General features: G+C 60.6%; 1 protein-coding gene across 6 annotated transcripts in view; it reads right to left on the bottom strand.

Moving 5' to 3' along the window:
• FKBP5 (FKBP prolyl isomerase 5) overlaps positions 1-20437 on the bottom strand; it is a 24929-nt gene extending 4492 nt beyond the window's left edge. For 2 of the 6 annotated variants that reach the window (XM_080569167.1, XM_080569169.1), the window contains exons 1-7: positions 20343-20437; positions 7825-7953; positions 6889-7033; positions 6612-6754; positions 5854-5968; positions 1442-1598; positions 507-597 (exon numbers count right to left, since the gene is read on the bottom strand). In XM_080569167.1, coding sequence (XP_080425293.1) covers positions 507-597; positions 1442-1598; positions 5854-5968; positions 6612-6754; positions 6889-7033; positions 7825-7929 — 756 coding nt within the window. In that variant the 5' untranslated portion in view covers positions 7930-7953; positions 20343-20437. Of the gene's footprint in view, positions 1-506; positions 598-1441; positions 1599-5853; positions 5969-6611; positions 6755-6888; positions 7034-7824; positions 8021-8335; positions 13464-13489; positions 13958-20342 lie in introns of those variants that run through there. The other 4 variants (XM_080569165.1, XM_080569168.1, XM_080569166.1 and 1 more) reach the window with 4 other exon arrangements.

Below are 20437 nucleotides of genomic sequence, written 5' to 3'. Positions count from 1 at the left end.
AAAGTGGGTAGGAAGAGACCTCCCCAGCAGAGCGGGCAAGCAGAGGGTCCCGCCACCATCCCCTGCTCCAGATGGGGATGGGGACCCAGCAGCACCTGCCCCATCCCAGTGGCACCTCCTGTGCCGTCCCCACGTCCCTGTCCCTGTCCCCAGCCCCTGTGTGCTGCCCCCACAGCGTTTACCCTGGCCTTGGCCGCCCCGGCCGGCTGGCAGGACACAAAACTTTTTTCTCTTTTTTTTTTTTTTTTTTCTGTGCAGCCCAAGGAGGGGAAAAAAAAAAAAAAAGTACAAAAGGAACAAGCCTAGGAACAAATAAGAGAACCAGCCTTGGACCCCGGCCAGAAAAATAAAACAAACCAACACACAAGAACAAATTAAGAACACAGCGATCCTTGCTGACGTCTCTGCTTCAGCAGGGGCCGCGGCGCAGCCACGCCAGGGACAAAGGGTGAATGCTGCGGGAGGAGCGGCGCTCCCGGGCACCCCGGGGCCGGGCCTGCCCTCACCTTCTCAAAGCTTTTAAGCGTGACCTCGTACACCAGCTCCGCGTTCGCCTGGATGCCGTACTTGGGCTTCCCCGCCTCGCCGAAGCCGTACCTGGAAGGGCAGAAATGGGGAGAGTTCAGAGGGGCTGTGCTGGGGGGGCACGGCAGCGCCGCGGGGCACCCAGGGGGCGGTCGGCACACGTGGTCCTCAGCCCCATCCGCCCTCCACTGCCTGCATCCCCCTCCTCTCCAGATATCCTCCTCGATGAACCGGCACCTTTAAAATGCAGGTGGAAAAGCCCCTGAGGAGCCCCCAAAGAGCCCTGTTGTGTGGGGGGTTGCGTAAAGGCTCCCCAAGGGAGTTGAGGTGCACCCAAAGGCTTCCGCTGGGAGCACTTTTGGATGGGAGAAACTGGCACCGTACGTGGTTTTTAGGGTCATAATTAGGGTTAGGGTTGTTAGGGTCTGGAGAGAGAGAAGCCCCCAGATCCTCATTTCGGCAGGGTTTGGCCATAAACACGCACCCGAGGTGCTCGCTCTGCTTTCACATCTACGCTCGCGAACGTTTCTGGGCCAGCACGCTACAGAAGCAAAGACGTGCTGCTTTATATGTGCACTACATACGTGGGACCATCCTCTCCAGATGCACCCGGCTGCATCACCTCTGTTTTTTTCTACACCTTTCCCTACAGCGTCTCTACTCGTGAAAAAAAACCCTGGTGATTCTTTCCTTCCAGCCACGGGAGCTGGATGCAGCCCCTGCCACCTCACCTGCTTCTCAAACCGTCTCCAAATTCCTGCCTACGTGCCGCTTGCCCCCTCTGGCTGGCCCTGCTGGTGATGCCAACCCGAGCCTCTCCTGGAGGAGCCCTGCTGCCGTGCTTGCTGTCTCCCACGAACGCTAAAGCAGCCGCAGAGGCTGGAAAACCTTAAAGCCGAGCTCCTGCGCCCCTTACCGTGGCCCGAGGTAGAGGACGCAGTGCTCTCCCCGCTGCATCTTCTCCAGCGCTTTGTCGATGCCGATGGGGATGTCGTGGTCCTCCCCTTCGCCCACCACGAACTTCACGTCCTTGCAGTCGAAGCGGGTGCCGCCGCAGAAGCCCTCCAGGTGAACTGCAGGGCAGAGCGAGCCCCGTGCCAGGCTGCGGGCAGCCGGTGCCGCGCAGGACCCGAGCACCCGTCTCCCCCCCCCCCAAAAACAAAGCATTTCCCAAGGGATTTTGCCCATCGGCGGCACGGGCTGCCTCAGGGAGCTGCTTTTAGCAGGGCTGGGGGCAACTCTGTCGGGTAACCACATCTGCCTCAAGCTCCCAAAATCCAGCGAAAGCCCCCGGCCGAGCCGGAGCCCTGGAAGCAGCGGGAGGATGCCGGAGCACGGGGGGCACGGGGGGCACTGCCTGCCGGCCCAATGAGCCCCCCGGGGAACAGAGAGGGGCAGGAGGGCTCAGGAACGAGCACGGCTAAAGAAGCAAGGCAGCCGTATCTTGTCTAAGCAAGGAGCAGACAACAGATAAACATAATGACTAATATGTTCCCCTCGTGCGCCGCTGCGCGAGTCAGCCTTACTGGAACTGGATATTGCTCCTGGCACGCCGCCACGCGGAGTTTATCACGGCGATTACAAGCCTCCTATACAGCGCCATACCCTTGCCCTATACCTCAAAAACAAGGCCGTGTTCTCCTGCCTCTAAGAACTGCAAGTACAAGATAAACATTTTTTTTTTAATTTTTTTTTTAATCTTCAACCAATGACCGCGCTGTTCCAGCCCGGGGAGCTGGCAGAGGCGCAGCCGGAGCGGACAGCGGGTACCTGGCACATTCGCCACCTGGTGCTCCTGGCGTGGTTTCCACGGCGAGATTGTTCTTTACTGATTTGATCCCGAGGACGGTGCACGCCTGGGGGGGCACCGCGTGTTCTTTGCACTCCACCTCCCAAGTACACGCAAGCGAATATAAAGTAAAAGGGATTTCATAAGAAACTCCTGCCTACCACAGAAAAACCAAAAAAAGCTTCCAAGAAGAGGAAAATCACAGCAGGCAATAATGCTGTCAGGACTGCTTAAAGAATTTGCAACCGTTTGGGCTGGTGTTGGCAGCCCTCAGGGTGGGAAAGACCCACATCTTGCAGCCACGAGCTCCTCTGCACGCTGCAGAGCTGAAGCAGGAAGAGTTTCTCGTGCCCATATAAATGCTGGCAAAACGGGGAGGGACCCCTGGAAAGCAAACAACCCTCTGCCTAGCTGGCGAAGGTCTGCTTTCCGTCCTGCACCTTGGTGGTGCAGAGTTCGGTGATGCCTCTGCCCGTCAAACGCGGTGCTGCAAATCAGCAGGACTTGGAACGAGTTTCCCTTAAACCTCTCAGAATGCCCCGAACGGCAAAGGGCGAGCCACCGAGGGACCCAAAGGCGACCCGGTGGCTGCGGGACGGATCCTGAGCTACTGAAGGGTGCAGAGCACCTGGTCCTGGACGTCACGGGGAGGCGAGCGCAAGCACCAGCACCAACACGAGCAGTTCCAGCACGCGGGTGCTAAACGCTGCCCGTCACCCATGTGCCACCAGGGCCACCCCATAACGTCACCCGAGGACGCTGTCCCCTGCAACCTGCCTGCATAACGCCGGGCCCCCGGCACGGCACGGCACAGGGGTGGCAGAGGATGCTGGCTCCCCGCAGCACCCCGGGACGCATCCTGCATCCCTCAGCGGTGCACAGCAGCGAGGGGACACGGGCTGCGCGCTCTCAGCCAGCTCAGGACAAGCAGCGCGGCCACGACTTTCAGCACCCTGCCCCACCGCGCTTCAAGGCTACGTGGAAAACCCTCCAGCAAGCCCACCTCCGGGGCCAACCCCTGCCTTATCTCCTCAGGTGCAGGAAAACGGGATATCCAGCCCAAAACGGGCATCCCCACGGCGCCGCGCCATCCTCCTGCCACCCGTGTGCCCTTTCCCGGCGAGCACAACCCAGCCCGAGCTGTGCGCCCACCTCCCGACCCCAAAACGGGCACCCACCCACATCTCCCCCGGGGTCACCCATCACCAGCGGGACACGGCAGCGCCCGCACGAGCCCGCTTACAACAGGGTGCCCGGGAGGATGCGAGCTCCCAGCCCTTGCTCGGAGGGAAAAAAAAAAATAATAATAATAAAAAAAATAATAGGAGCTTTCCTTCCATTTTAATCGCACGGAAAGCGACAGGGAGATCTCTGCTCTGGTTTCCAGGAGCGTGCAGCAGGTCAGCTGGCTGCGGCTGCTCTTGGATTACGGGGAGAAAAGCCCCCGCTGGGCCGCCGCACATCCCTTCGGCTGCCGCGCTGACTTATTGTTCTCCCGGTGCCTGCAGCGATTTTGTTTTTGAAGAGCTCAGAACACAGTGTACCGAGCGCGGCTGGCACACGAACTTGATGTGCTGACAGCAATTTGTACTCAGATTAAAATGGAGAAAGGGGGGGGGGCGGGGGGGGGGGCGGCGGGGAGAAAGGTTGTAACAAAAGCTGGAATGCGGGATTTCGGCCGCAGCCCGCGTTTTGGGAACCGGAACCGCGAGTTGCGGTCTGTAAAACTCAAAACCTATAAAAAAATAATAAAAAAAAACGCTTGCAAAACTCCAGCCCGGGGATGCTCGCCCCGGTAAGCGCACGTTTTCGGCCAGCCTGGTTATGGCAGCGATGCCGGGCACCTCTGGGCTACTCCTGGAGCCGACACAGGGTTTTAGGGGAGCGAGGCGAGGGGCAGCCCCGCACGGAGGCGGCTGGGCTCACAAAACCCGGGGCTGCTCCTCGGGGGTCCCACCTTTGGTGCCAGGAGCCCCTCGTGCCCACGAGCCAGCCCCGAGCGAAGCGCTCCGAGGTGAATAGCGCTGCGTTTGTGGGAGAAAAAAAAAAAAAAAGAAAAGAAAAAAAAGCCTATTTGCACCCCAAAATGCTTCCCAGGTTGTTTCGTGCCGCTCCTTTCTCAGCGGGATGCATTTAAGGGTCTGCAGCCCCCGGCGTGCGGGGAGCCCTCCGCGAGAAGCCACCCCGCGTGGCGATCCGGCTCTCCGTGTCCTTTGGGAGAAGCGATTGCTTGCTGTGGTTTCCCTCTTCCCACCTCCATCCTGCTCCAAATCATCACGCCACCGTCGCCAACAGCCCAACACGAAGGAAAAAGCAGGAGCACCCCCCGGGCACGCCGCTGCCCGCCACGTGCTCGCCCCCAGCAGCCTCTTTAGATAAAATTATAAAAAAATAAAAAAGCTCTAAAAAGGCAGGTGGGAATTGGGCCGGTTTCAATTATATTTAGCCTGCCTCTTAGGTTAACCTTGGAGACGGTGAAGCCAGCTTGAAACCCTACTCCCGGCCGGGTCCGGCGACGGTGCCGAGCATGTGACGGGCGGAGAGATCAGTGTGGGACAAGAAAATCTCCTTAAAAAACTCTGGGAGAAGAACTGGCCGTTTCAGGCAGGGAGTTTTATGAGTTCGGATCCAATTTCTCCTTCGCTAATGGAAGTTAATTGGACCCTCTTCAGCGAACAGGAGCTCTGAAATGGGGAGAAGAAACTAGATGCCTTCTGTACCGCGTGGTAGCTCTAAATCTATGGCCGAGTTGTTCTTAGGAGGAGAGAAAAAAAAAAAAAAAAAGCCTGGCTCTCACCGCCTAGGTGAAATGTTTGCTCCAGAAACGTGACCAGAATTACTGTGTCCTGCTCTCGGAGAGGGCTCTGGGAGCGAGGAGCTGCATGGGACGAGCTCCTCGTCGCCCAGCCAGCTCCTGATGTCGGTTCAGACCACAGCTGGCTCCACAAACCCCTCGCATTAATTCATCCCCTCTGTCAGCGGTGACCAGAAGCTTGCAGCCGTCCTCTGGCCACACGGGAAGGAAAAGGCAAGGCTCCGTGCCGCGGCAGATGCGATAGAAGGCCCCAAAACAACGATCGGCATCCCAACGAGGAGCCCGGGGGAACTGCTGGAAAATTCCCACCAGGAGGCAGAGCCTGGCTTTTTCAGCATCCCCCGCGCCGGACCTGGACGCAGCCGCTCAGGCAGGGACGGAGGAGGGGTAAATGTGCAAAAAGGAAGGGTCTGACCCCAAAACCCCACGGGGCTTCGCCCTCCCCGGCAGCCTCGCGGGACCGTGTTTGTCCCACGGGAGAAAGGACCGGGAAAAACAGAGCGCGGGTTGTCCTCGACCGGGTGCTCCACCAGCAGCTGGCTGCTCCCGCGCCTCGAGGTTTTCCAGTAAAACCCTCGGAGCCAGCAGCCCTGGAACAGCGGCCGCGGGCCGTGCCAAGGGCAGCTCCTCGGAGCTCACCGAAACCCCAAAAGTTAACCGCTGCCCTCCCTGCTCGGCCAGAGCCCAGCCGTGTGCGGCTCTGCCCGCGGAGCCCGCTACTCACTTTCCACCGTAGCGCCTTCGTTGGGGTTGGAGTAGCCTTCCCCTTTCCTCTTGATCCTCCGGATTATCCCCCCGTCCTCAAACAGGTCCTCGCCTTTGAAATCGAGCAGCTCGACCTGCAGAATTAAAGGGAAGGTAGGCAGAGCCGGGGGCGGGTGGAGGGGAAGGAGAGGAGAAAAACAACGGGGGAGCCACAAAGCAGCAGTTCATCCCCGAGCCGGAGAGCCAAGCAAACTAATTCTCCGCTCAGCTGACGAGCAGAAGTTGCCCATAAAAGCCAGCTCCAAAGCCGCAGCATAATACACCCGATTTATGAGGAATTGGGCCACGTCCAGCACCTGAAGCCCAACACAAAGTAACAGTAAAAGGGAGTTCAGGAATCCTGCAGGCAAGGAGGCAACCGGGGCTGGAAGGTGCGAGGGGGACGGCTCCCCAGGCAGCGCGGGAGCAGCGCCGGGAAGGCATTTTTCAGCCCAGGGAGGCATTTCCGAGCTGTTTTCCCCTTTTCGCCTGCCTCTTTTAAAGCAGGGCTCTGCTCGCTCTCCCCGCGGGGCTGCTCCCCGGCCGCAGCCTCTCCGGCTCAGACACACATTTCTGAGAAAACACTGGCACCGGTTCCTGGAGCGGAGGGACACGTTTCAGGAATCCAAGCTGTTTTGTGCTTTTTTTTTTTGCCTTTTTTTTTTTTTTTTAGGAGCTGGCTGGCAAGGCAGAAGGCAGCGAGCGAGCTCTCCCGCGGCAGCCCGGCCCCGTACTTGCCTCGAAGAAGAGGGTGGCGTTGGAGGGGATTTTGGGGGCGCTGCCGGCGGCCCCGTAGGCGTATTCCGGCTTGCACAGCAAGTAGCACACCTCGCCCTTCTTCATGGTGGCCACCCCGATGTCCCACGCCTTGATCACCTGGCCTGGGAGAGAGGCAGACATCACACACGAAACCCGAAACACAAAAACCCCAATAAGGGAGGCACCCCCAAAAAAAAACCACACCGGGCTGGTGCCGTCCCTTAGCGCCACGGGAGCGGAGACCCCATCCCCTTACCCTTGCCGAGGCTGAAGACGAAGGGCTCGTTCCGATCGCGGCTGGAGTCGAACTTTTTGCCGTTGGCCAGCTTGCCTTTGTAGTGCACGTAAACCTTGTCCCCGATCATCGGAGACTCGTCATCGTTGCCCGGCCTCTTAATGATCTAAGGGAGGGAAAGCACCCGTGAGAACGGAGCCGCGGAGACCTCTGGCTGCATATACACCCCTATATCAAATAAATATATTATATTATATATTATAGTATATGTTTATACATAAACACACACCCCAAAGGTGCCCTAAGACATGGGGAGGTCGGGGGGAACCATTCCCTTGCCCCTTCCACCGTCCCCTACAAGCCAGCCCCGCACGGGGCCGCGTTCAGCCCGCGGCGCGGGGACCCGGGCGCGTTTGCGGAGGTGCCGGCACCAACGGGGAGCGATCCCCAATTCCCCGTGCTTTCAGCCCGTGCAGATCTCACTCGCAGGGGTGTGTCGTTTCACTACTCGCTTCTCGTCAACACTTTTTTTTTTTCTTCTTATATTGCTACAGCCTGGAACAAGCAGTTCCCAAGCTGAGGATGGAGGCAGGGGAGGATGCTATTATTAGAGGAAGGTCCTATTCAGCTGGAGAAGAGCAAGTGCTGGTGAGCAGAACTATCCAGAAACGGCCCTGAATATGAAAAGAGGGGCTGTGGAGCAGACTGGATGACCTAAGTAATGTGCTCTTTCTAACGTCTGTGAGTCACACACAAAAATGCTTTGTGGATTTGCAGCTAATAATCCGATTAGAGGCACAATTGCAGCGAAAACTCATCGGGCGGGCCGAATCCGCGCCGCGCTCTCCAGCTGCGTGAGCCGCGCTCTCCCCTTCGTTACTCCCCGCGGCACCGACGCTCGTCCCCTCGTGCCACGAGGTGCCCCGAGGGCTTCAGTGGCCGCGGGACCCCGCTCACCTTCAGCACGCCACGGTCCCGAGCGGGCGTGATGTCCTCCCCGCGCTCGGCCAGGGCGGCCGCCTGCACCTCCCCTTCGGGCTTGGTGCCCTCGTCGGTCGTCATCGTCCCCGGGCAGGAGCAGCAGAGCTGGGGAGAGAGCGGGCAGGAGGCGGGGGAAAGGGTTAAAAGCTCGAGAGCCCTGGTTCTGCTGGCCCTGCAGGAAGTTTAGAGAACATCTCAAGCATGCAGAGCGGAAAATCCCTTCCCAGGGGCCACCCAGGCTCAGCGCCGCCGAAGCACCACCACGAGCGCACGCAGCCCCGTGCCGTGTCCCCGGCGTCCTGCCCAGCAGTGGGGACAACCACGGGGATGCTCTCGCCTCGCCGAGCCCCAACCCCCCGGGTCATCACCACACCTCTCCCGGTGCTGCAAGGACTCCCCCGGGCAAGAGTTGTACCAAAAAGCCGTGCCAGCAGGTAAGCACGTGCTGGCCGATGGACTCCTGGCACGCGGGGACTCATCTCCGTACCCAGCCTCCGGGACCTCCCGCGACGACGCTCGCCCCAGCAGGAGCACCGAGAGCCACCAGAGGGACTTCAGCACGGGGCTGCCCCTTGCAGGCTGCTTCGGGGCAGCGGTGACGCCGGGAGAGACCCCGACGCTCGGGGGGCGAGCAGCGAAGCCCCCTGGGCGCACGCCGAGGTGCCCGGCTACGTCGGCTTAGAAGCGTTTGCACCAGCCCAGCATTGTGCTCCAAAGCCATGACACATCGATGAGGATTATTTTCCACGAGGAATTACTCGCTGTTTCGTCAGAGGCTGCATTATTCTTAAATCAACAGCTCGACCACAGGCACGCCTCGTTTCCTCTCGCTCACCAAGAACACCCAAAAAAGTGCTGAGGCTACGCGTCGCCGCGGGGTCTCTCCCCAGGCGGGAAGACCTCCGGGCACAGCACGCAGCTCTGAAAACCACGCAAAACCCACAGAATTTGCAGAAAGTCCCTAAGAAATGGCTTCTTTGGGGCAAAGCATCGCCCAAAGCAAGAGCCGCGTGGGAGAGGCGCTCGCCGCAGCCGGCGCGCGACGCGAGGGGCAGGGATGCGCCCGCTCCAGCGGCCGGGAACGCTTCGCTGACACAAAGCACGGGCAGCACACGAGGACGATTATTCTTTTTTTTTTTTTTTCCTTTAAAATGGGCGCGGAGCCCCTCGTGTGAGTCCGCGGTGGCCGTTTGCACGGGGAAGCGTCGCGAGGCCGCGATGCAAGGCCGGGGCGGGTGAAGCCCGTGCACCTTGGCACCCCCCCGGCCGAGCTGGGCGAACGCTGCCCGGCGAGAAGGGAATGGCCTCGAGTTGGGGGAAAAAAAAACATTTCCTGACGCTTTCCTTCGGATCGTCCGGCTTGTTTTGGTAGCCGCACCGCTGTGCAAGACGTAATAAGGGAAACATGTGACACAGAGTTAGAAAGCAATGGATTTTGAGACATAAAACAGATCTATTAAAGGCCCTATCATTGCGAAACTTTCCCACAGCCCTTGGTGTGGAAGCCGATGGTAACCAGCAGGAGAAATCATCCGCTCGGGGTTTCATAAACAGAGAAGAAAGGATGCTTTCAGCTCCGAGGGCAGCTAAGTCGGGCTGTAAGAATAATTGCGCTCCTTGCACCCAGCGCTGGGAGGGACGAGCCGAATTCCAGCCTCCCCTCGGCGCAGGAAGCCAGCGAGACACAAAGGGCTCTGCGTGGAAGCTGCAAACAGGAGCGAGGGAACCGCCTGGGGCCGTGCCCAGCGGCAACGAGCTTTGGGGTAACGCTTAACAGGACCCCGAGATTCGGCGTCCAAACGCACCGATCCCGCCCTATTTCCAGCGGATTCGGGAACCGCCGCGACTCGCCGCCGCCGCCAGGATTCAGCCTCCCACGAGCATCCCGTGCGGCACAACCAGAGCCGGACGCCGGGCGGCTCAGGGAACCCCTTTTTGGCAGATATTAAGGCCCAGGAGGAGCCCGAAAGCAGGGCGCCCGCCCAAGCAGGGGCACCTCTCGGCGCACGACCCCCCAAGGGCCACGAAGCGTCGCGGCGGGGATGGGGAAGCCGGCTCCGGAGATGCCAGCTCCGCCATCGCCGGTTGCTAAATCCCACCGAGAGACATCTAAAAATACACCACCCGCATCCTCCTCATTATTTTTCGACGTAAGCAATTAGCGCAGTCATCCAGGGCAGGCATCCAACGCAAGGCGGGGGGAGAAGGTCTGCGTCAGCAGCGGTTGGGAGGGACGGAGCCCACAGGAGATGCGGTCCACGTTGTGAAAGAGCTCGAAGAGCCTTCGCCTACCCCCCCCCCCCAAAAAAAAAAAAAAAAAAACAAAAAAAAACCAACAAAACGCCTCCGAGCCGTAGTAGTAGGGAAAAGACCGCTCTGCTCCCGCTCCTCTCCAGCTCGGAGCGGCCTTTCGGAGGCACAAGTGCAGCCGGGGGGGAAAGCTGGAGGGGATCCAAGCTTCCCGTTAATTTCAAACAAACAGCCGGGGGAAATGTGCCGCCCGCCGGGCTTGGCGCATGCCCGCGGGGAGCGGGGGCTCGGCGGCACCTCGCTCGCCATGCCCGAGCCGGACGTTTCTCCTCCTGGAAGCCAAGCGTGAAGGCGGGGAATTAATTACCCAGCGCAAAAGCTCGGCGTTTCTGACAGATCTCCCCCCAGCACGGCCCTCCCTCCCGTTGCTCCATTAGCCATGACGGTGCCGCAAGTTTAATGGCGTTTAATTAAAGCAAATGAACCCCTGCAGCGGGACGCGAGCGCGTGCGGGGACTTCGCCACCTTGGCTCCAGCGCCGTGCTCCACCGAGGATGCGCCCGGCCAGCGATGCTCGAAGAGCACACAAATGGGATCTGGTGGGCACCACGGGAAGGGGGGTCCCAGGGATCCACACCACGACCCGCGCCTACATCAGGGCACTTCTGCGCGCTGCGGTTCCGAAACAAAGTCCCGTGCAACAGCCCGCGAACCCCAAAACAGCCCCGGAGCCCCTGTCCCAGCTCTGAGCCCAGCGCCGGGGCCACCCACAGACCCCAGCCCTCAAAATCAGCCCCCCCAAACCCCTTTTCCCTGGTGCTGCGGAGTGGCAGAGCCGTTTCTGAGCCCTAAAAGGAGAGGGTTTGGGTTTTTAACTTGCTTTTGGTCAGTCGCTGCTCTGCCAGCTGACCTGAAAATGTAGCCCCACTGATAAATCTTTGATTGAAGAGCTCGAACAAACGGGTTTTAAAACCAAGACAAACCCAGAGGCTTCAGCATCTGGACGCAACCTCTACCTAAATTAACATGAAACACGCTAAAGAGCTTCTGGCAGAACAAGAGCAAGCAAAGATGCTCGCGGGCTGGGGACGCCCCGCACGTCAGGACTCCCGAAGTGAGACAGGAGGAGCTGCCACCCGCACAAAACCCTCGAGCTGCTCAGCACAGCCTCTGCCCCCTCCTCATCCTCACCCTCTCGATGTTTCCCCCGTCAGCACGAGCAGGGGAAGCATCGCCCGGGGCCCGGCTCCGTGCTCCCCAGGGAGCGCAGCCGACGGGCACCCGCGGGCACCTCAGCACCGCCGGTGCTCAGCCCGGATTGCAGCCCTCACCGGCATTATTTCAGCTGCTGCTTCAGAAAAAAATGCATTTTTAAAATGCGTATTTAAGAGCAAGCATAACGAAAGTGTTGTGGGTTTTTTTTCCCTTTTAATTGCTGCGTGCCTGGGGAGTGCCTTCACCCCTGGGTGCTGGCCACCTTCGCTCCCCCGCAGCACCGCTCGTGCGCTCGCCAAACGGCCCACGACGTTCGGAGGAAGCATCCCGAAGAAGTTCCCTCGAACAAAAAAAACCCGCAGCGCCAAATCAGCGCCCCAGGAGAACGGGCAGGACGCCGGCGCTGCCCCGCACCGAAACCCACCCCGTAAAAACAAGCCCTTTGGTCTCGCCGCCCCCTCTCCGCACAGCCGCTGCGATCTTCCAGCCCGAAGAAAAACGAGAAAAAAAATCAGAGCGGGGAATGGGACGCAGATGTCTGACCCGGGGCTGAGGACAGGCAGGTATCCCACGTGCTCGAGTTTCACAAAACCCCGCTGCGCGACCATCCCGGGCCGCTTTTCCTAGAAATCGCCATTCCGGGAACTTTCCAGCTGCAGAAGTGGAAACTTTGCCCCGCAGATCTCCCCCGAGGGTGGGCGAAAGCCCGGCTCCGGGGGGTCCCAGCTTGGCACGGGGCGACGGGAGCCGGTGTCCCGAGCAGCTGGGAAGGAGGGGAGGAAAAAAAACATAATAAAAATTTAAAAAAAAATTAAAACCAAACCCCACGCTTCACTCTAAAAGAGGATTTCGCAAGAAGGGAGAAGTGAGGCTGTGGTTTTAAGCCACGGGCACATCCCAGCGGTGTCGGACCCTGCCCTAGGGCGCACGGGGTCGCACGCGCTGCTGTCACCGAACCCGTCCCCGCGGTGGGGACCCACGGGCAGCTCCCCCCGCCCCGAGCACCCCGGGTGCAGGAGGCAGAGCACGGGCACAGCACGGAGCCGCCGAGCACAGCGCGCTCCGGCGGCGACCGAAGGGCTGGTTTCGCTCGCCGCTCCCGTTCCGTGCCATGCGGCAATCTCAGCATCAGTTTAGGAAAAAAGGAGGATAAAAAAAAAAAAAAAAAATTACGCCTCCGTTCCGTCCAACTTTTTTATTGCCCGTTGCTAAAAGTCCCGGCGTGGCTCAGCGGAATGGAAAAAGGAGCGCTGGGCGTCCCGGGGTTTGTTTTTTAAGACCCGCTTAGCCCAGAGTGCTTTCGCTTCCACGCCACCGCGCTGCGGCTGCAAGTTTCAGATTGCAACACTTGCTTCCAAATGCAAGGGTCAGGCTGGGAACCAGCAACAACAGCCCTGGGGCTGTCCCTGTCCCCGTCCCTGTCCCCATCCCCGTCCCCAGCGCACCGGTGCGGGGCGAGGAAGGACGACCCCAGCTGGAGCATCTCCCCGCCACCTCACCGCGGCGTCGCTTCCCTGCGATGGGGAAAAGGCTTCTCTCTAAGAAAACAAATACCGAGCAAAATGTTTCCGCGCAGCAGGAAGGAGAAACGAAACGGCGGTTTTTCCGAGGTGAGAAGCTCCAAGACACCTGCAAGCGAGACCGAGCAAGAGACCGAGCAGCCAGCGACGGGGCTGGCACCCGATGCCATTCGGGATTATTTCGGGGCGAGCGGTGGGATCGGACGGGAGCCCGGCTCCCCGCAAAGCGAGCCGGCCGTTCGCACGCAGCCGCTCGGAGGGGTGCGCCCGGCCGGCCTGAAACGCGACGAAGAGAAACCTCCAGGGCCGCGCTGCTTCGTTAGCCGCTCATTTTGAGACCCGCCCGGCTCCCCACGAAGGCACGCCACGTCCTTCCCCAAACCACCGCGGGCTCGGAGGCAGCTCCGAAGAAACCTCGGCGCGGTCCCAGGGCGGCCGCCGCATCCCCGCCAGCCGGGGCTCTGCCTCCCTCCCTGCCTCGCTCTTAAATCACAAATCTGCCCGGATTCGGGACCGTTTCACACATTGCTGCTTTCGAAACGTGTCACCGCTTCGATTCAAAATTCACTTTTTTTTTTTAACCCCAGCCACTTGACTTCCTCCCCTTTTATTTTTTTATATTTTTTTTAGTATTATTATTTTTTTTTTTTTTTTACCAGCAGCCGAGCGCAGCTCCCGGGGGCCGCTTCGCTCCCTCGGCGCGCGCGTTGTGCAAGGAGCTGGCAGCGCGGGGAGCCGGGCAGGGCAACTCCTTCTGGCGAGGAAAAACAAAACACAAGCGGAGGCGCCGCGGCCGCCGCGCGCTCGCCCCGCTGAACCGTCCCTGCGGAGCGCGCGGGGTGAGCCGTGACTCAGGGTGGACTGAAGCGAACTCGGTGTGCTACCGGTGGCAGCTCGCGGCCCGGCCGTGGCATTAACTCCTTCCGTCCCCGAGGGTGCGGGGACATCCCGGCTCGGGGACACCCCCGGTCCCGTCCCGCAGGGAGCGCAGGCGGCTCCCCGCACCCCGAGTGTGCCCCGTGTCCCTGCTGCCACCTCCCAGTGCCACCAGCCCCATATCCCCCATCACCACCAGCCCATGTCCCCTGCTGCCACCTCCCAGTGCCACCAGCACCATGTCCCCCACTGCCACCTCCCAGTGCCACCAGCACCATGTCCCCCAGTGCCACCTCCCAGTGCCACCAGCCCCATGTCCCTGCTGCCACCTCCCAGTGCCACCAGCCCCATGTCCCCCACTGTCACCTCCCAGTTCCACCAGCCCCATATCCCCCATTACCACCAGCCCATGTCCCCTGCTGCCACCTCTCAGCGCCACCAGCCCCACGTCCCCCACTGCCACCTCCCAGTGCCACCAGCCCCATATCCCCCATTACCACCAGCCCATGTCCCCTGCTGCCACCTCTCAGCGCCACCAGCCCCACGTCCCCCACTGCCACCTCCCAGTGCCACCAGCCCCATATCCCCCATTACCACCAGCCCATGTCCCCTGCTGCTACCTCCCAGTGCCACCAGCCCCATGTCCCTGCTGCCACCTCCCACTGCCACCAGCACCATGTCCGCCAGTGCCACCTCCCAGTGCCACCAGCCCCATATCCCCCATCACCACCAGCCCATGTCCCCTGGTGCCACCTCTCAGTGCTACCAGCCCCACGTCCCCCACTGTCACCTCCCAGTGCCACCAGCCCCATGTCCCCCACTGCCACCTCCCAGTGCCACCAGCCCCATATCCCCCATTACCACCAGCCCATGTCCCCTGCTGCTACCTCCCAGTGCCACCAGCCCCATGTCCCCCACTGCCCCCAGCTCTGCATCCCTACAGCCACCTCCCAGTGCCACCAGCCCCATATCCCCCATTACTACCTCCCACTACCACCAGCCCCGTGTCCCTGCTGTCACCTCCCAGCGCCACCAGCCCCATGTCCCCCACTGTCACCTCCCAGTGCCCCCAGCCCCGTGTCCCCCCGTGTCCCCAGCCCCGTGCCCCCAGCAGGGAGCTGCTCCCTCCCCTCCCCTCCCGCACGCCAGGGGGATTCGGGAGCGACCCGGAGCGCGGCGACGGGCGGCCTTTAGGCACCGAAGCGCGCAGGGAGGAGGAAAGGAAACGGCTGCACGCGGCTAACTCACGCCGCTGGCATGCGCGTTCCTGTCACACCCGCTTCATCATTTCGCCTAGCTAACATTTTTCAGCTTCTGAAGCGGTTTCAGCGAGGATCCAGCTCATAACCGATTTTTTTTTTTTCCTGTTTCAGACATAAGAGGCTGCCCTCGAGCCTGGGGTGCAGCAGGAGGAACAAGTGAGCAGGATGGCTCGCTACCCTTCGCCCCCTGCCAGAACAAATATTTCGGCAGAAAAGGGTTTAGGTTTTTGGTTTTTTTTTTTTTCCCTCCCCCTTGCTGCAGTTTACAGCGCGACATAAACCCGTTAAAACCACTCCGGCTGCTCGGCTGGCTATCCAGCAAGGCACCGTAACCAGACGACACGCTGCCCCCGAGGAAATCCAGCATTTTTTTTTTTTGCGATCCATCATTTTTCCACGTCGCCTCCAAGACAGATCTTGCATGGACCGAGCTCCGGCTGCCGCGGCCCCGAGCATCCCGGAGCCGCCTCCGGCCGCAGCCTCCGCACGCAGTGCCCGGCCCTGGAGCCCCAAAAGCTCCAAGCCTCGACGCCAAGTGGAAAAACACAAGAAAACCACGGCCAGAACCCTTTTTTTTTTTTTTTCCCCCTCTTTTTTCCCTTCCTCTACTCCAAAAGACAAACATATAGTGGCGAAAGCGAAAGCCCGTAAACATTTACGGGCTGTCGGCCTTCCAGAAGGGAGGAGATTCCCAGGGCTGGAGGCGATCGGGGGCTTTGCGCGTGCACCCACCTCGCCCTCGTGCCCTGGGTGCTGGCACGGTTTGGGGACGGCCACCGGCACCGACCCCGCTCACCGGGCGGCACAAATCCTGACCGAGGCGCGGGGCAGGGCTGCAGAGCGCCGCGCCCCAGCCCCCTGCTTGCTACATCTGGGTGGGGGGCACGGCTTCGGACGGCGACTTTTTAATATATATTAATATATATATTAATATATATTTAATATATATTAAAATATTGATATAGATAGATATTAAAATGTGTGTTAAGACGGATATTAAAATACACCTATTAGAATATATCTATTAAAATATATATTAGACGCATTAAAATATCTGGGACACGTTCATTAAAATATACGTTGGATAAATATCGAAACGGATTAAAATATATATTGAAATACGTGTTAAAAATATCGATTAAAACCATGAAGTTACGGATCCAGGCTGCGGCGGTGACACGCGGCCGGCGGCGCTGCGAGGGGAAGGCGACCTCCTGCAGCCCTCAGAAAGCAGCGTTATGTAGCGGGGTGGAAGGGAGGGGGGGGAAAAAAGCACCGCTTCCCAGCAGGTTCCATAAACCGCCTTGAAAAAGTGAGGAAGCTCCCGACACCCCGCTGCCCGCTGCTTGGCACCCGCTCCCCGCCGCGCTGCCATCGGGAGCCGGCGGCCTCCTCTCGCTGGGTTTCCTCCCAGCCCACGGAGAAGGAAAAAAATAAAATAATAATAATAATAATTAAAAAAAAAACACACAGATTTGCTTCTGTCTGCACATCAAAACGGCAGCCGCGCCTATGGGCGAGGAGGAGCCGAGCCGGCAGACCCCGGTGGGATTTTTCGGTGCCCCCGAGCTCCTCCGGCCACCAGCCCCGGTCCCCACGGGGTGACAGCGCCCATGCCACCGCCGGGCAAAGGGGAACTCGTATGAACGTAACTCGGGGTAAGCAACAAACTTCTTGTTTCTTGCCAGTTCTGCTCCGACGTCGTGTTTTCTCCAGGATAAATACAGCTGCCAGACTTGGATTTTTTAATTCGTAAAAGCACCCAACAAAAAAGCATCGAAAAGCCTCGACGAATACATTTCTTTTTGGCCAGGTGAGCCTAAAAACACAGCAACCCCCCGGTGACAAAAGCGCTGTGTTAATTTATTAATTACTCATCGTCCTCTGCAGCCTTTTGAGAGCACGGGCGTGAAACCCCAGCGGGCTGACCCTAACGCCGAGGGTCCTGCGTGGCTGTAGGGGGGGGGATAAAACCCAACCTCTGCCCGCAGCTGCCCTGGGCGGGCACGAATCAGCGCTGGGGAGGATGCATGAAATTTTTGGGAAAATAATTTCCAAATTATTGCATCCCGTTTGCAAGACCTGGGGAGCTGGAGACCCCCACCGAGCCCAGCGCAAGCCCCCCCCGAGCACCAAGCACCCGTGCACACAGCCCCGCTCCAAGGGGGCTTCCTCGGAGAGGGCAGGGCGATGCCACCAGCGGCCACCCCGAGCAGCCCGGCGCGGATAAGGGGAGGTGGCACGGGGAAGGCGGCCAGGGCGGCTGGCGGGTGGTGCAAGACGCGGGGAGCTGATCCCCCGGGAGAGATTTCGGGAGGTTGGTGCCCCCCCCGACCCCGCGGAGCCAAGAGGAGCGCGCGCGTGCCGGCGGCGTGTGCGAGCCGCGCGCTGCCCGAGAGGCCGCGCCAGAAACGTCGCCGCTTGCAAGCGAGGAGAGGCGGCGCTCCCTAGAGCTGCCCTTCTTTAATTAAGCGATTAAATTGAACCGAAAGCCCCAAATACTTGGAACGGGAACCCTCCTAACGAGGCTTCTTTCCTAAGGGCGACGCCGCTGTTTCCGAACGCGGAGCACGGCAGGCAGGAGAGGCTTTAACCGCCACCTCTCCCCATCCCACCGCCCTGCTGCCCACGGCTCCTTTGCAGCCGCCTCCCCAATTTTCCAACAAAGCCACCCGCGAAAATCAGGGACGCTTCCCGCAGCCACCAGCCCTAACCCTGGGGAAAGCCCGTTCAGCCTCACGACAAAACGAGTTAACGTTATCTCGCGCACCACGGCACTCGAGGCCATTTCTTTACGCCCACTAACAGGCAGCATTAAAAAAAAAATAGAAAAAAAAAAAAGAGAGAGAGAGAAAGCTAATAATTCATTATTTCCCTGCGATAGGGATGAAATGGCGTGGCTCCTTCCTGAGCTACAAGCACCCAGAGCCTGGAGAGGTTGCGCTGCCCCGGTTTGAAGACCAGCTTGCACGTTATCCCCGATTTCGGGGACTTCGGGCCAGCTTGCACATTACCCCCAATTTTTGGGGACTTCAGGCCGTGCCCGCTCCGTCCCAGGGAGGTTTCCGAGCCTTTTCCCAGAGCAGATTAAAGATTTACACGCTGCCTCGCACGAGCGCCAGGGATGCTTTTGAAACGTGTTTACCCGGCTCCGCTCCTCCCACACCCCGGGACCACCCCCGGAGTCGTGCGGAAGGGGGGGGGCGAGGTGCACAGCCCCCCCCAACACCCCTGCTAATTACCCCAGGGGTAATTAGCTGGGAAGGTAACCAACGGGGTGACGGCAGCACAGCCCACCGGAGCTCCTGGCCTCCAGGCCCTCCGCCAGCACCCAACGCGCCGTTTGGGTGAAAACGTTGGAAAAAGCCAACGCCGTGCCCACCCCCCACCCCCCGGGCTCACACAGCTGCTAATTAAGCCCCGGTCCTTAACGAGGAGCCACGGGAGCAATGTGCAGCGGGATGTCCAGCTTCGAGCAAGCTCGCTGCGCCCCAGCGCCCGGTGCAGGCCGCTAATTAACACCCAGCTAATTACCCAGCGGCGCGGGGATGCTCTCCAAGGACACGACTGGGGGCTGCCTTTCCAGAACCCCCCCCCCATGCCGCAAGGAAAGGTTGGGCTTGGGAATTGTCCTTGGGGACCGCCAGGTCCCTCTGGCACCGGGTCCCATGCCGCGGCCACCACTGAGGCCACCACCAAGGCCACCACGGAGGCCACCTCCTTCTGTCCTTCCTCCCTGCTCCTCTCCTTCGGCCTCGCCGCCTTCCCAGCCCCGACCCGCGCCACCGCGCGTGCTTTTCCCTCCTCGTCGGCTTCGGACGACGCGCAACTCCTCCGCGGGTACCCGCTCTCCTCCTGCCGCCGCGCGTCTCCTCCTCGCCGTGCCCTCCTTCGGACCTCGTCGGGGCCTGGGGAACGTCCCACGGCACGGCCCAGGACCGGTGCCGCATCCTGGGGCTGTAAAACGCTCAGCACCGCGGGCGAAGCCGGCGGTGCTCAGCGCCGGGGGCTCCGCGTTAACCCTTGCGAGCGGTGGCCGTCATTTCCTCCGCGCCGCCGGTGGCTGCGTGCCCCCGGATGGCGTTAGCCCATAAATAGGTCACCGCCTTGGAAATAAAACCCAGGCACTGCAAACGGCAGCCTTCGACGTGTCAGCCCCGCGTCCAAGCGCAGACGCCGCCGTTGGGTCGAAACGCCGTAAATTTGGGAAAGGGTCTGATAAAAGCCAGATATTTCGGCGCGAGCAGATCTCCCGACGGGCTCCCCCGGTTGCGGGGCAGGGAAGGGGCTGGAGGCACCCAGCTTCGGGCAGTTTCAAGGAAGGAGCAATTTACATTTCCAACTTCTATTTTTTTTTTTTTTTTTACACTTGCCATCCCTTTTCAGCCCGGATTCGGTGCCCCAGCGATGCCCCAACCGCTTCGACGGCCCCTTAAAGACGGCTCCAGCACCACCCACAGCACCCCCGAGCACCAGCTCTGGGGGTTTTTTCTACCCTATTTGATCCATCCCACTCGTCGAGCAGAAGGAAACCCCAAAACCGAGGTGCCCCGGCCACAGGGCTCCGTGCCGGGGACCCCAAATCGCCTGCGGAGCTGGGGCCGCCCGTTGGGCCCCCAAACCCCCCCCGGGCTGAGCGCGACGGGCTCCGGTTTGGGCACGGCGAGCTTACCTGGGGACGCGCTTTAGGTGGAAAAAAATCTAAAAATAAAGCTTTGGGAGAGCTCCGTGCCTACGGGGGGGGTGGGGGGGGGAGCTCAACGGGACGCCACGTTTGTGGGACCTGCTGCCCCTGCCCCAAAGGGGCTGCAGAGGGGAAACCGGAGGGAACCCAAAAGGGAGCCCCAAGGGAAGAGCAGAGGGAATCCCAGAGGAAACCCCAAAGGGAGCACCAAAGGGAGCCCCGGAGGGCGCCCCAGAGGAAATCCCAAAGGGAACTGCAGAGGGGACCCCAGAGGGACCCCAGAGGGGACCCCAGAGGCAGCCCCAGGGGGGACCCCAACGGGAACCGCAGGGGGAGCCCCAAAAGGGACCCCAAAGCCAACCCAAAATCCAACCCCAAATCCTTCCCCCCCCCCCCGGGGCACACTCCTGGGGGCTGCCCCCCCCCCCCCATCCACATTTGGGGCCAGCCCAGCCCCAACCGCGCCCCCAACCCCCCCCCCCCGGTGCCCCCCCCGCGTGGGCTCCCGCGGATTTCCACGCAAAAAAATAAAAAATAAATAAAAAACGGGGGAACCCCACGGCAAACGGGGGGGGGGGGGGGGGGGTCTCCGGCCGCGCTCGTGTCCCCCCGGCCCCCCTTTGCCCCCGCACCCCGCACCGGGCCCCCCCCCCCGAGCCCCCCACGCGTGACACGATCGCTCCCCACCTGCGCGCCGCCGCCGCCGGGCTCCGAGTGGCTCCGAGCGGCCCCCGCGCGGCCGAGGCTCCCCACGCCCCCCCCCCCAGCTCGATTCCCATTGG

This window comes from Anser brachyrhynchus, assembly GCF_964034855.1.
Source record: "Anser brachyrhynchus genome assembly, chromosome: 27".
NCBI classification, from domain to species: domain Eukaryota; kingdom Metazoa; phylum Chordata; class Aves; order Anseriformes; family Anatidae; genus Anser; species Anser brachyrhynchus.
The sequence above is the reverse complement of the archived record's forward strand: the minus strand, read 5'-3'. Positions and strand labels throughout refer to the sequence as shown.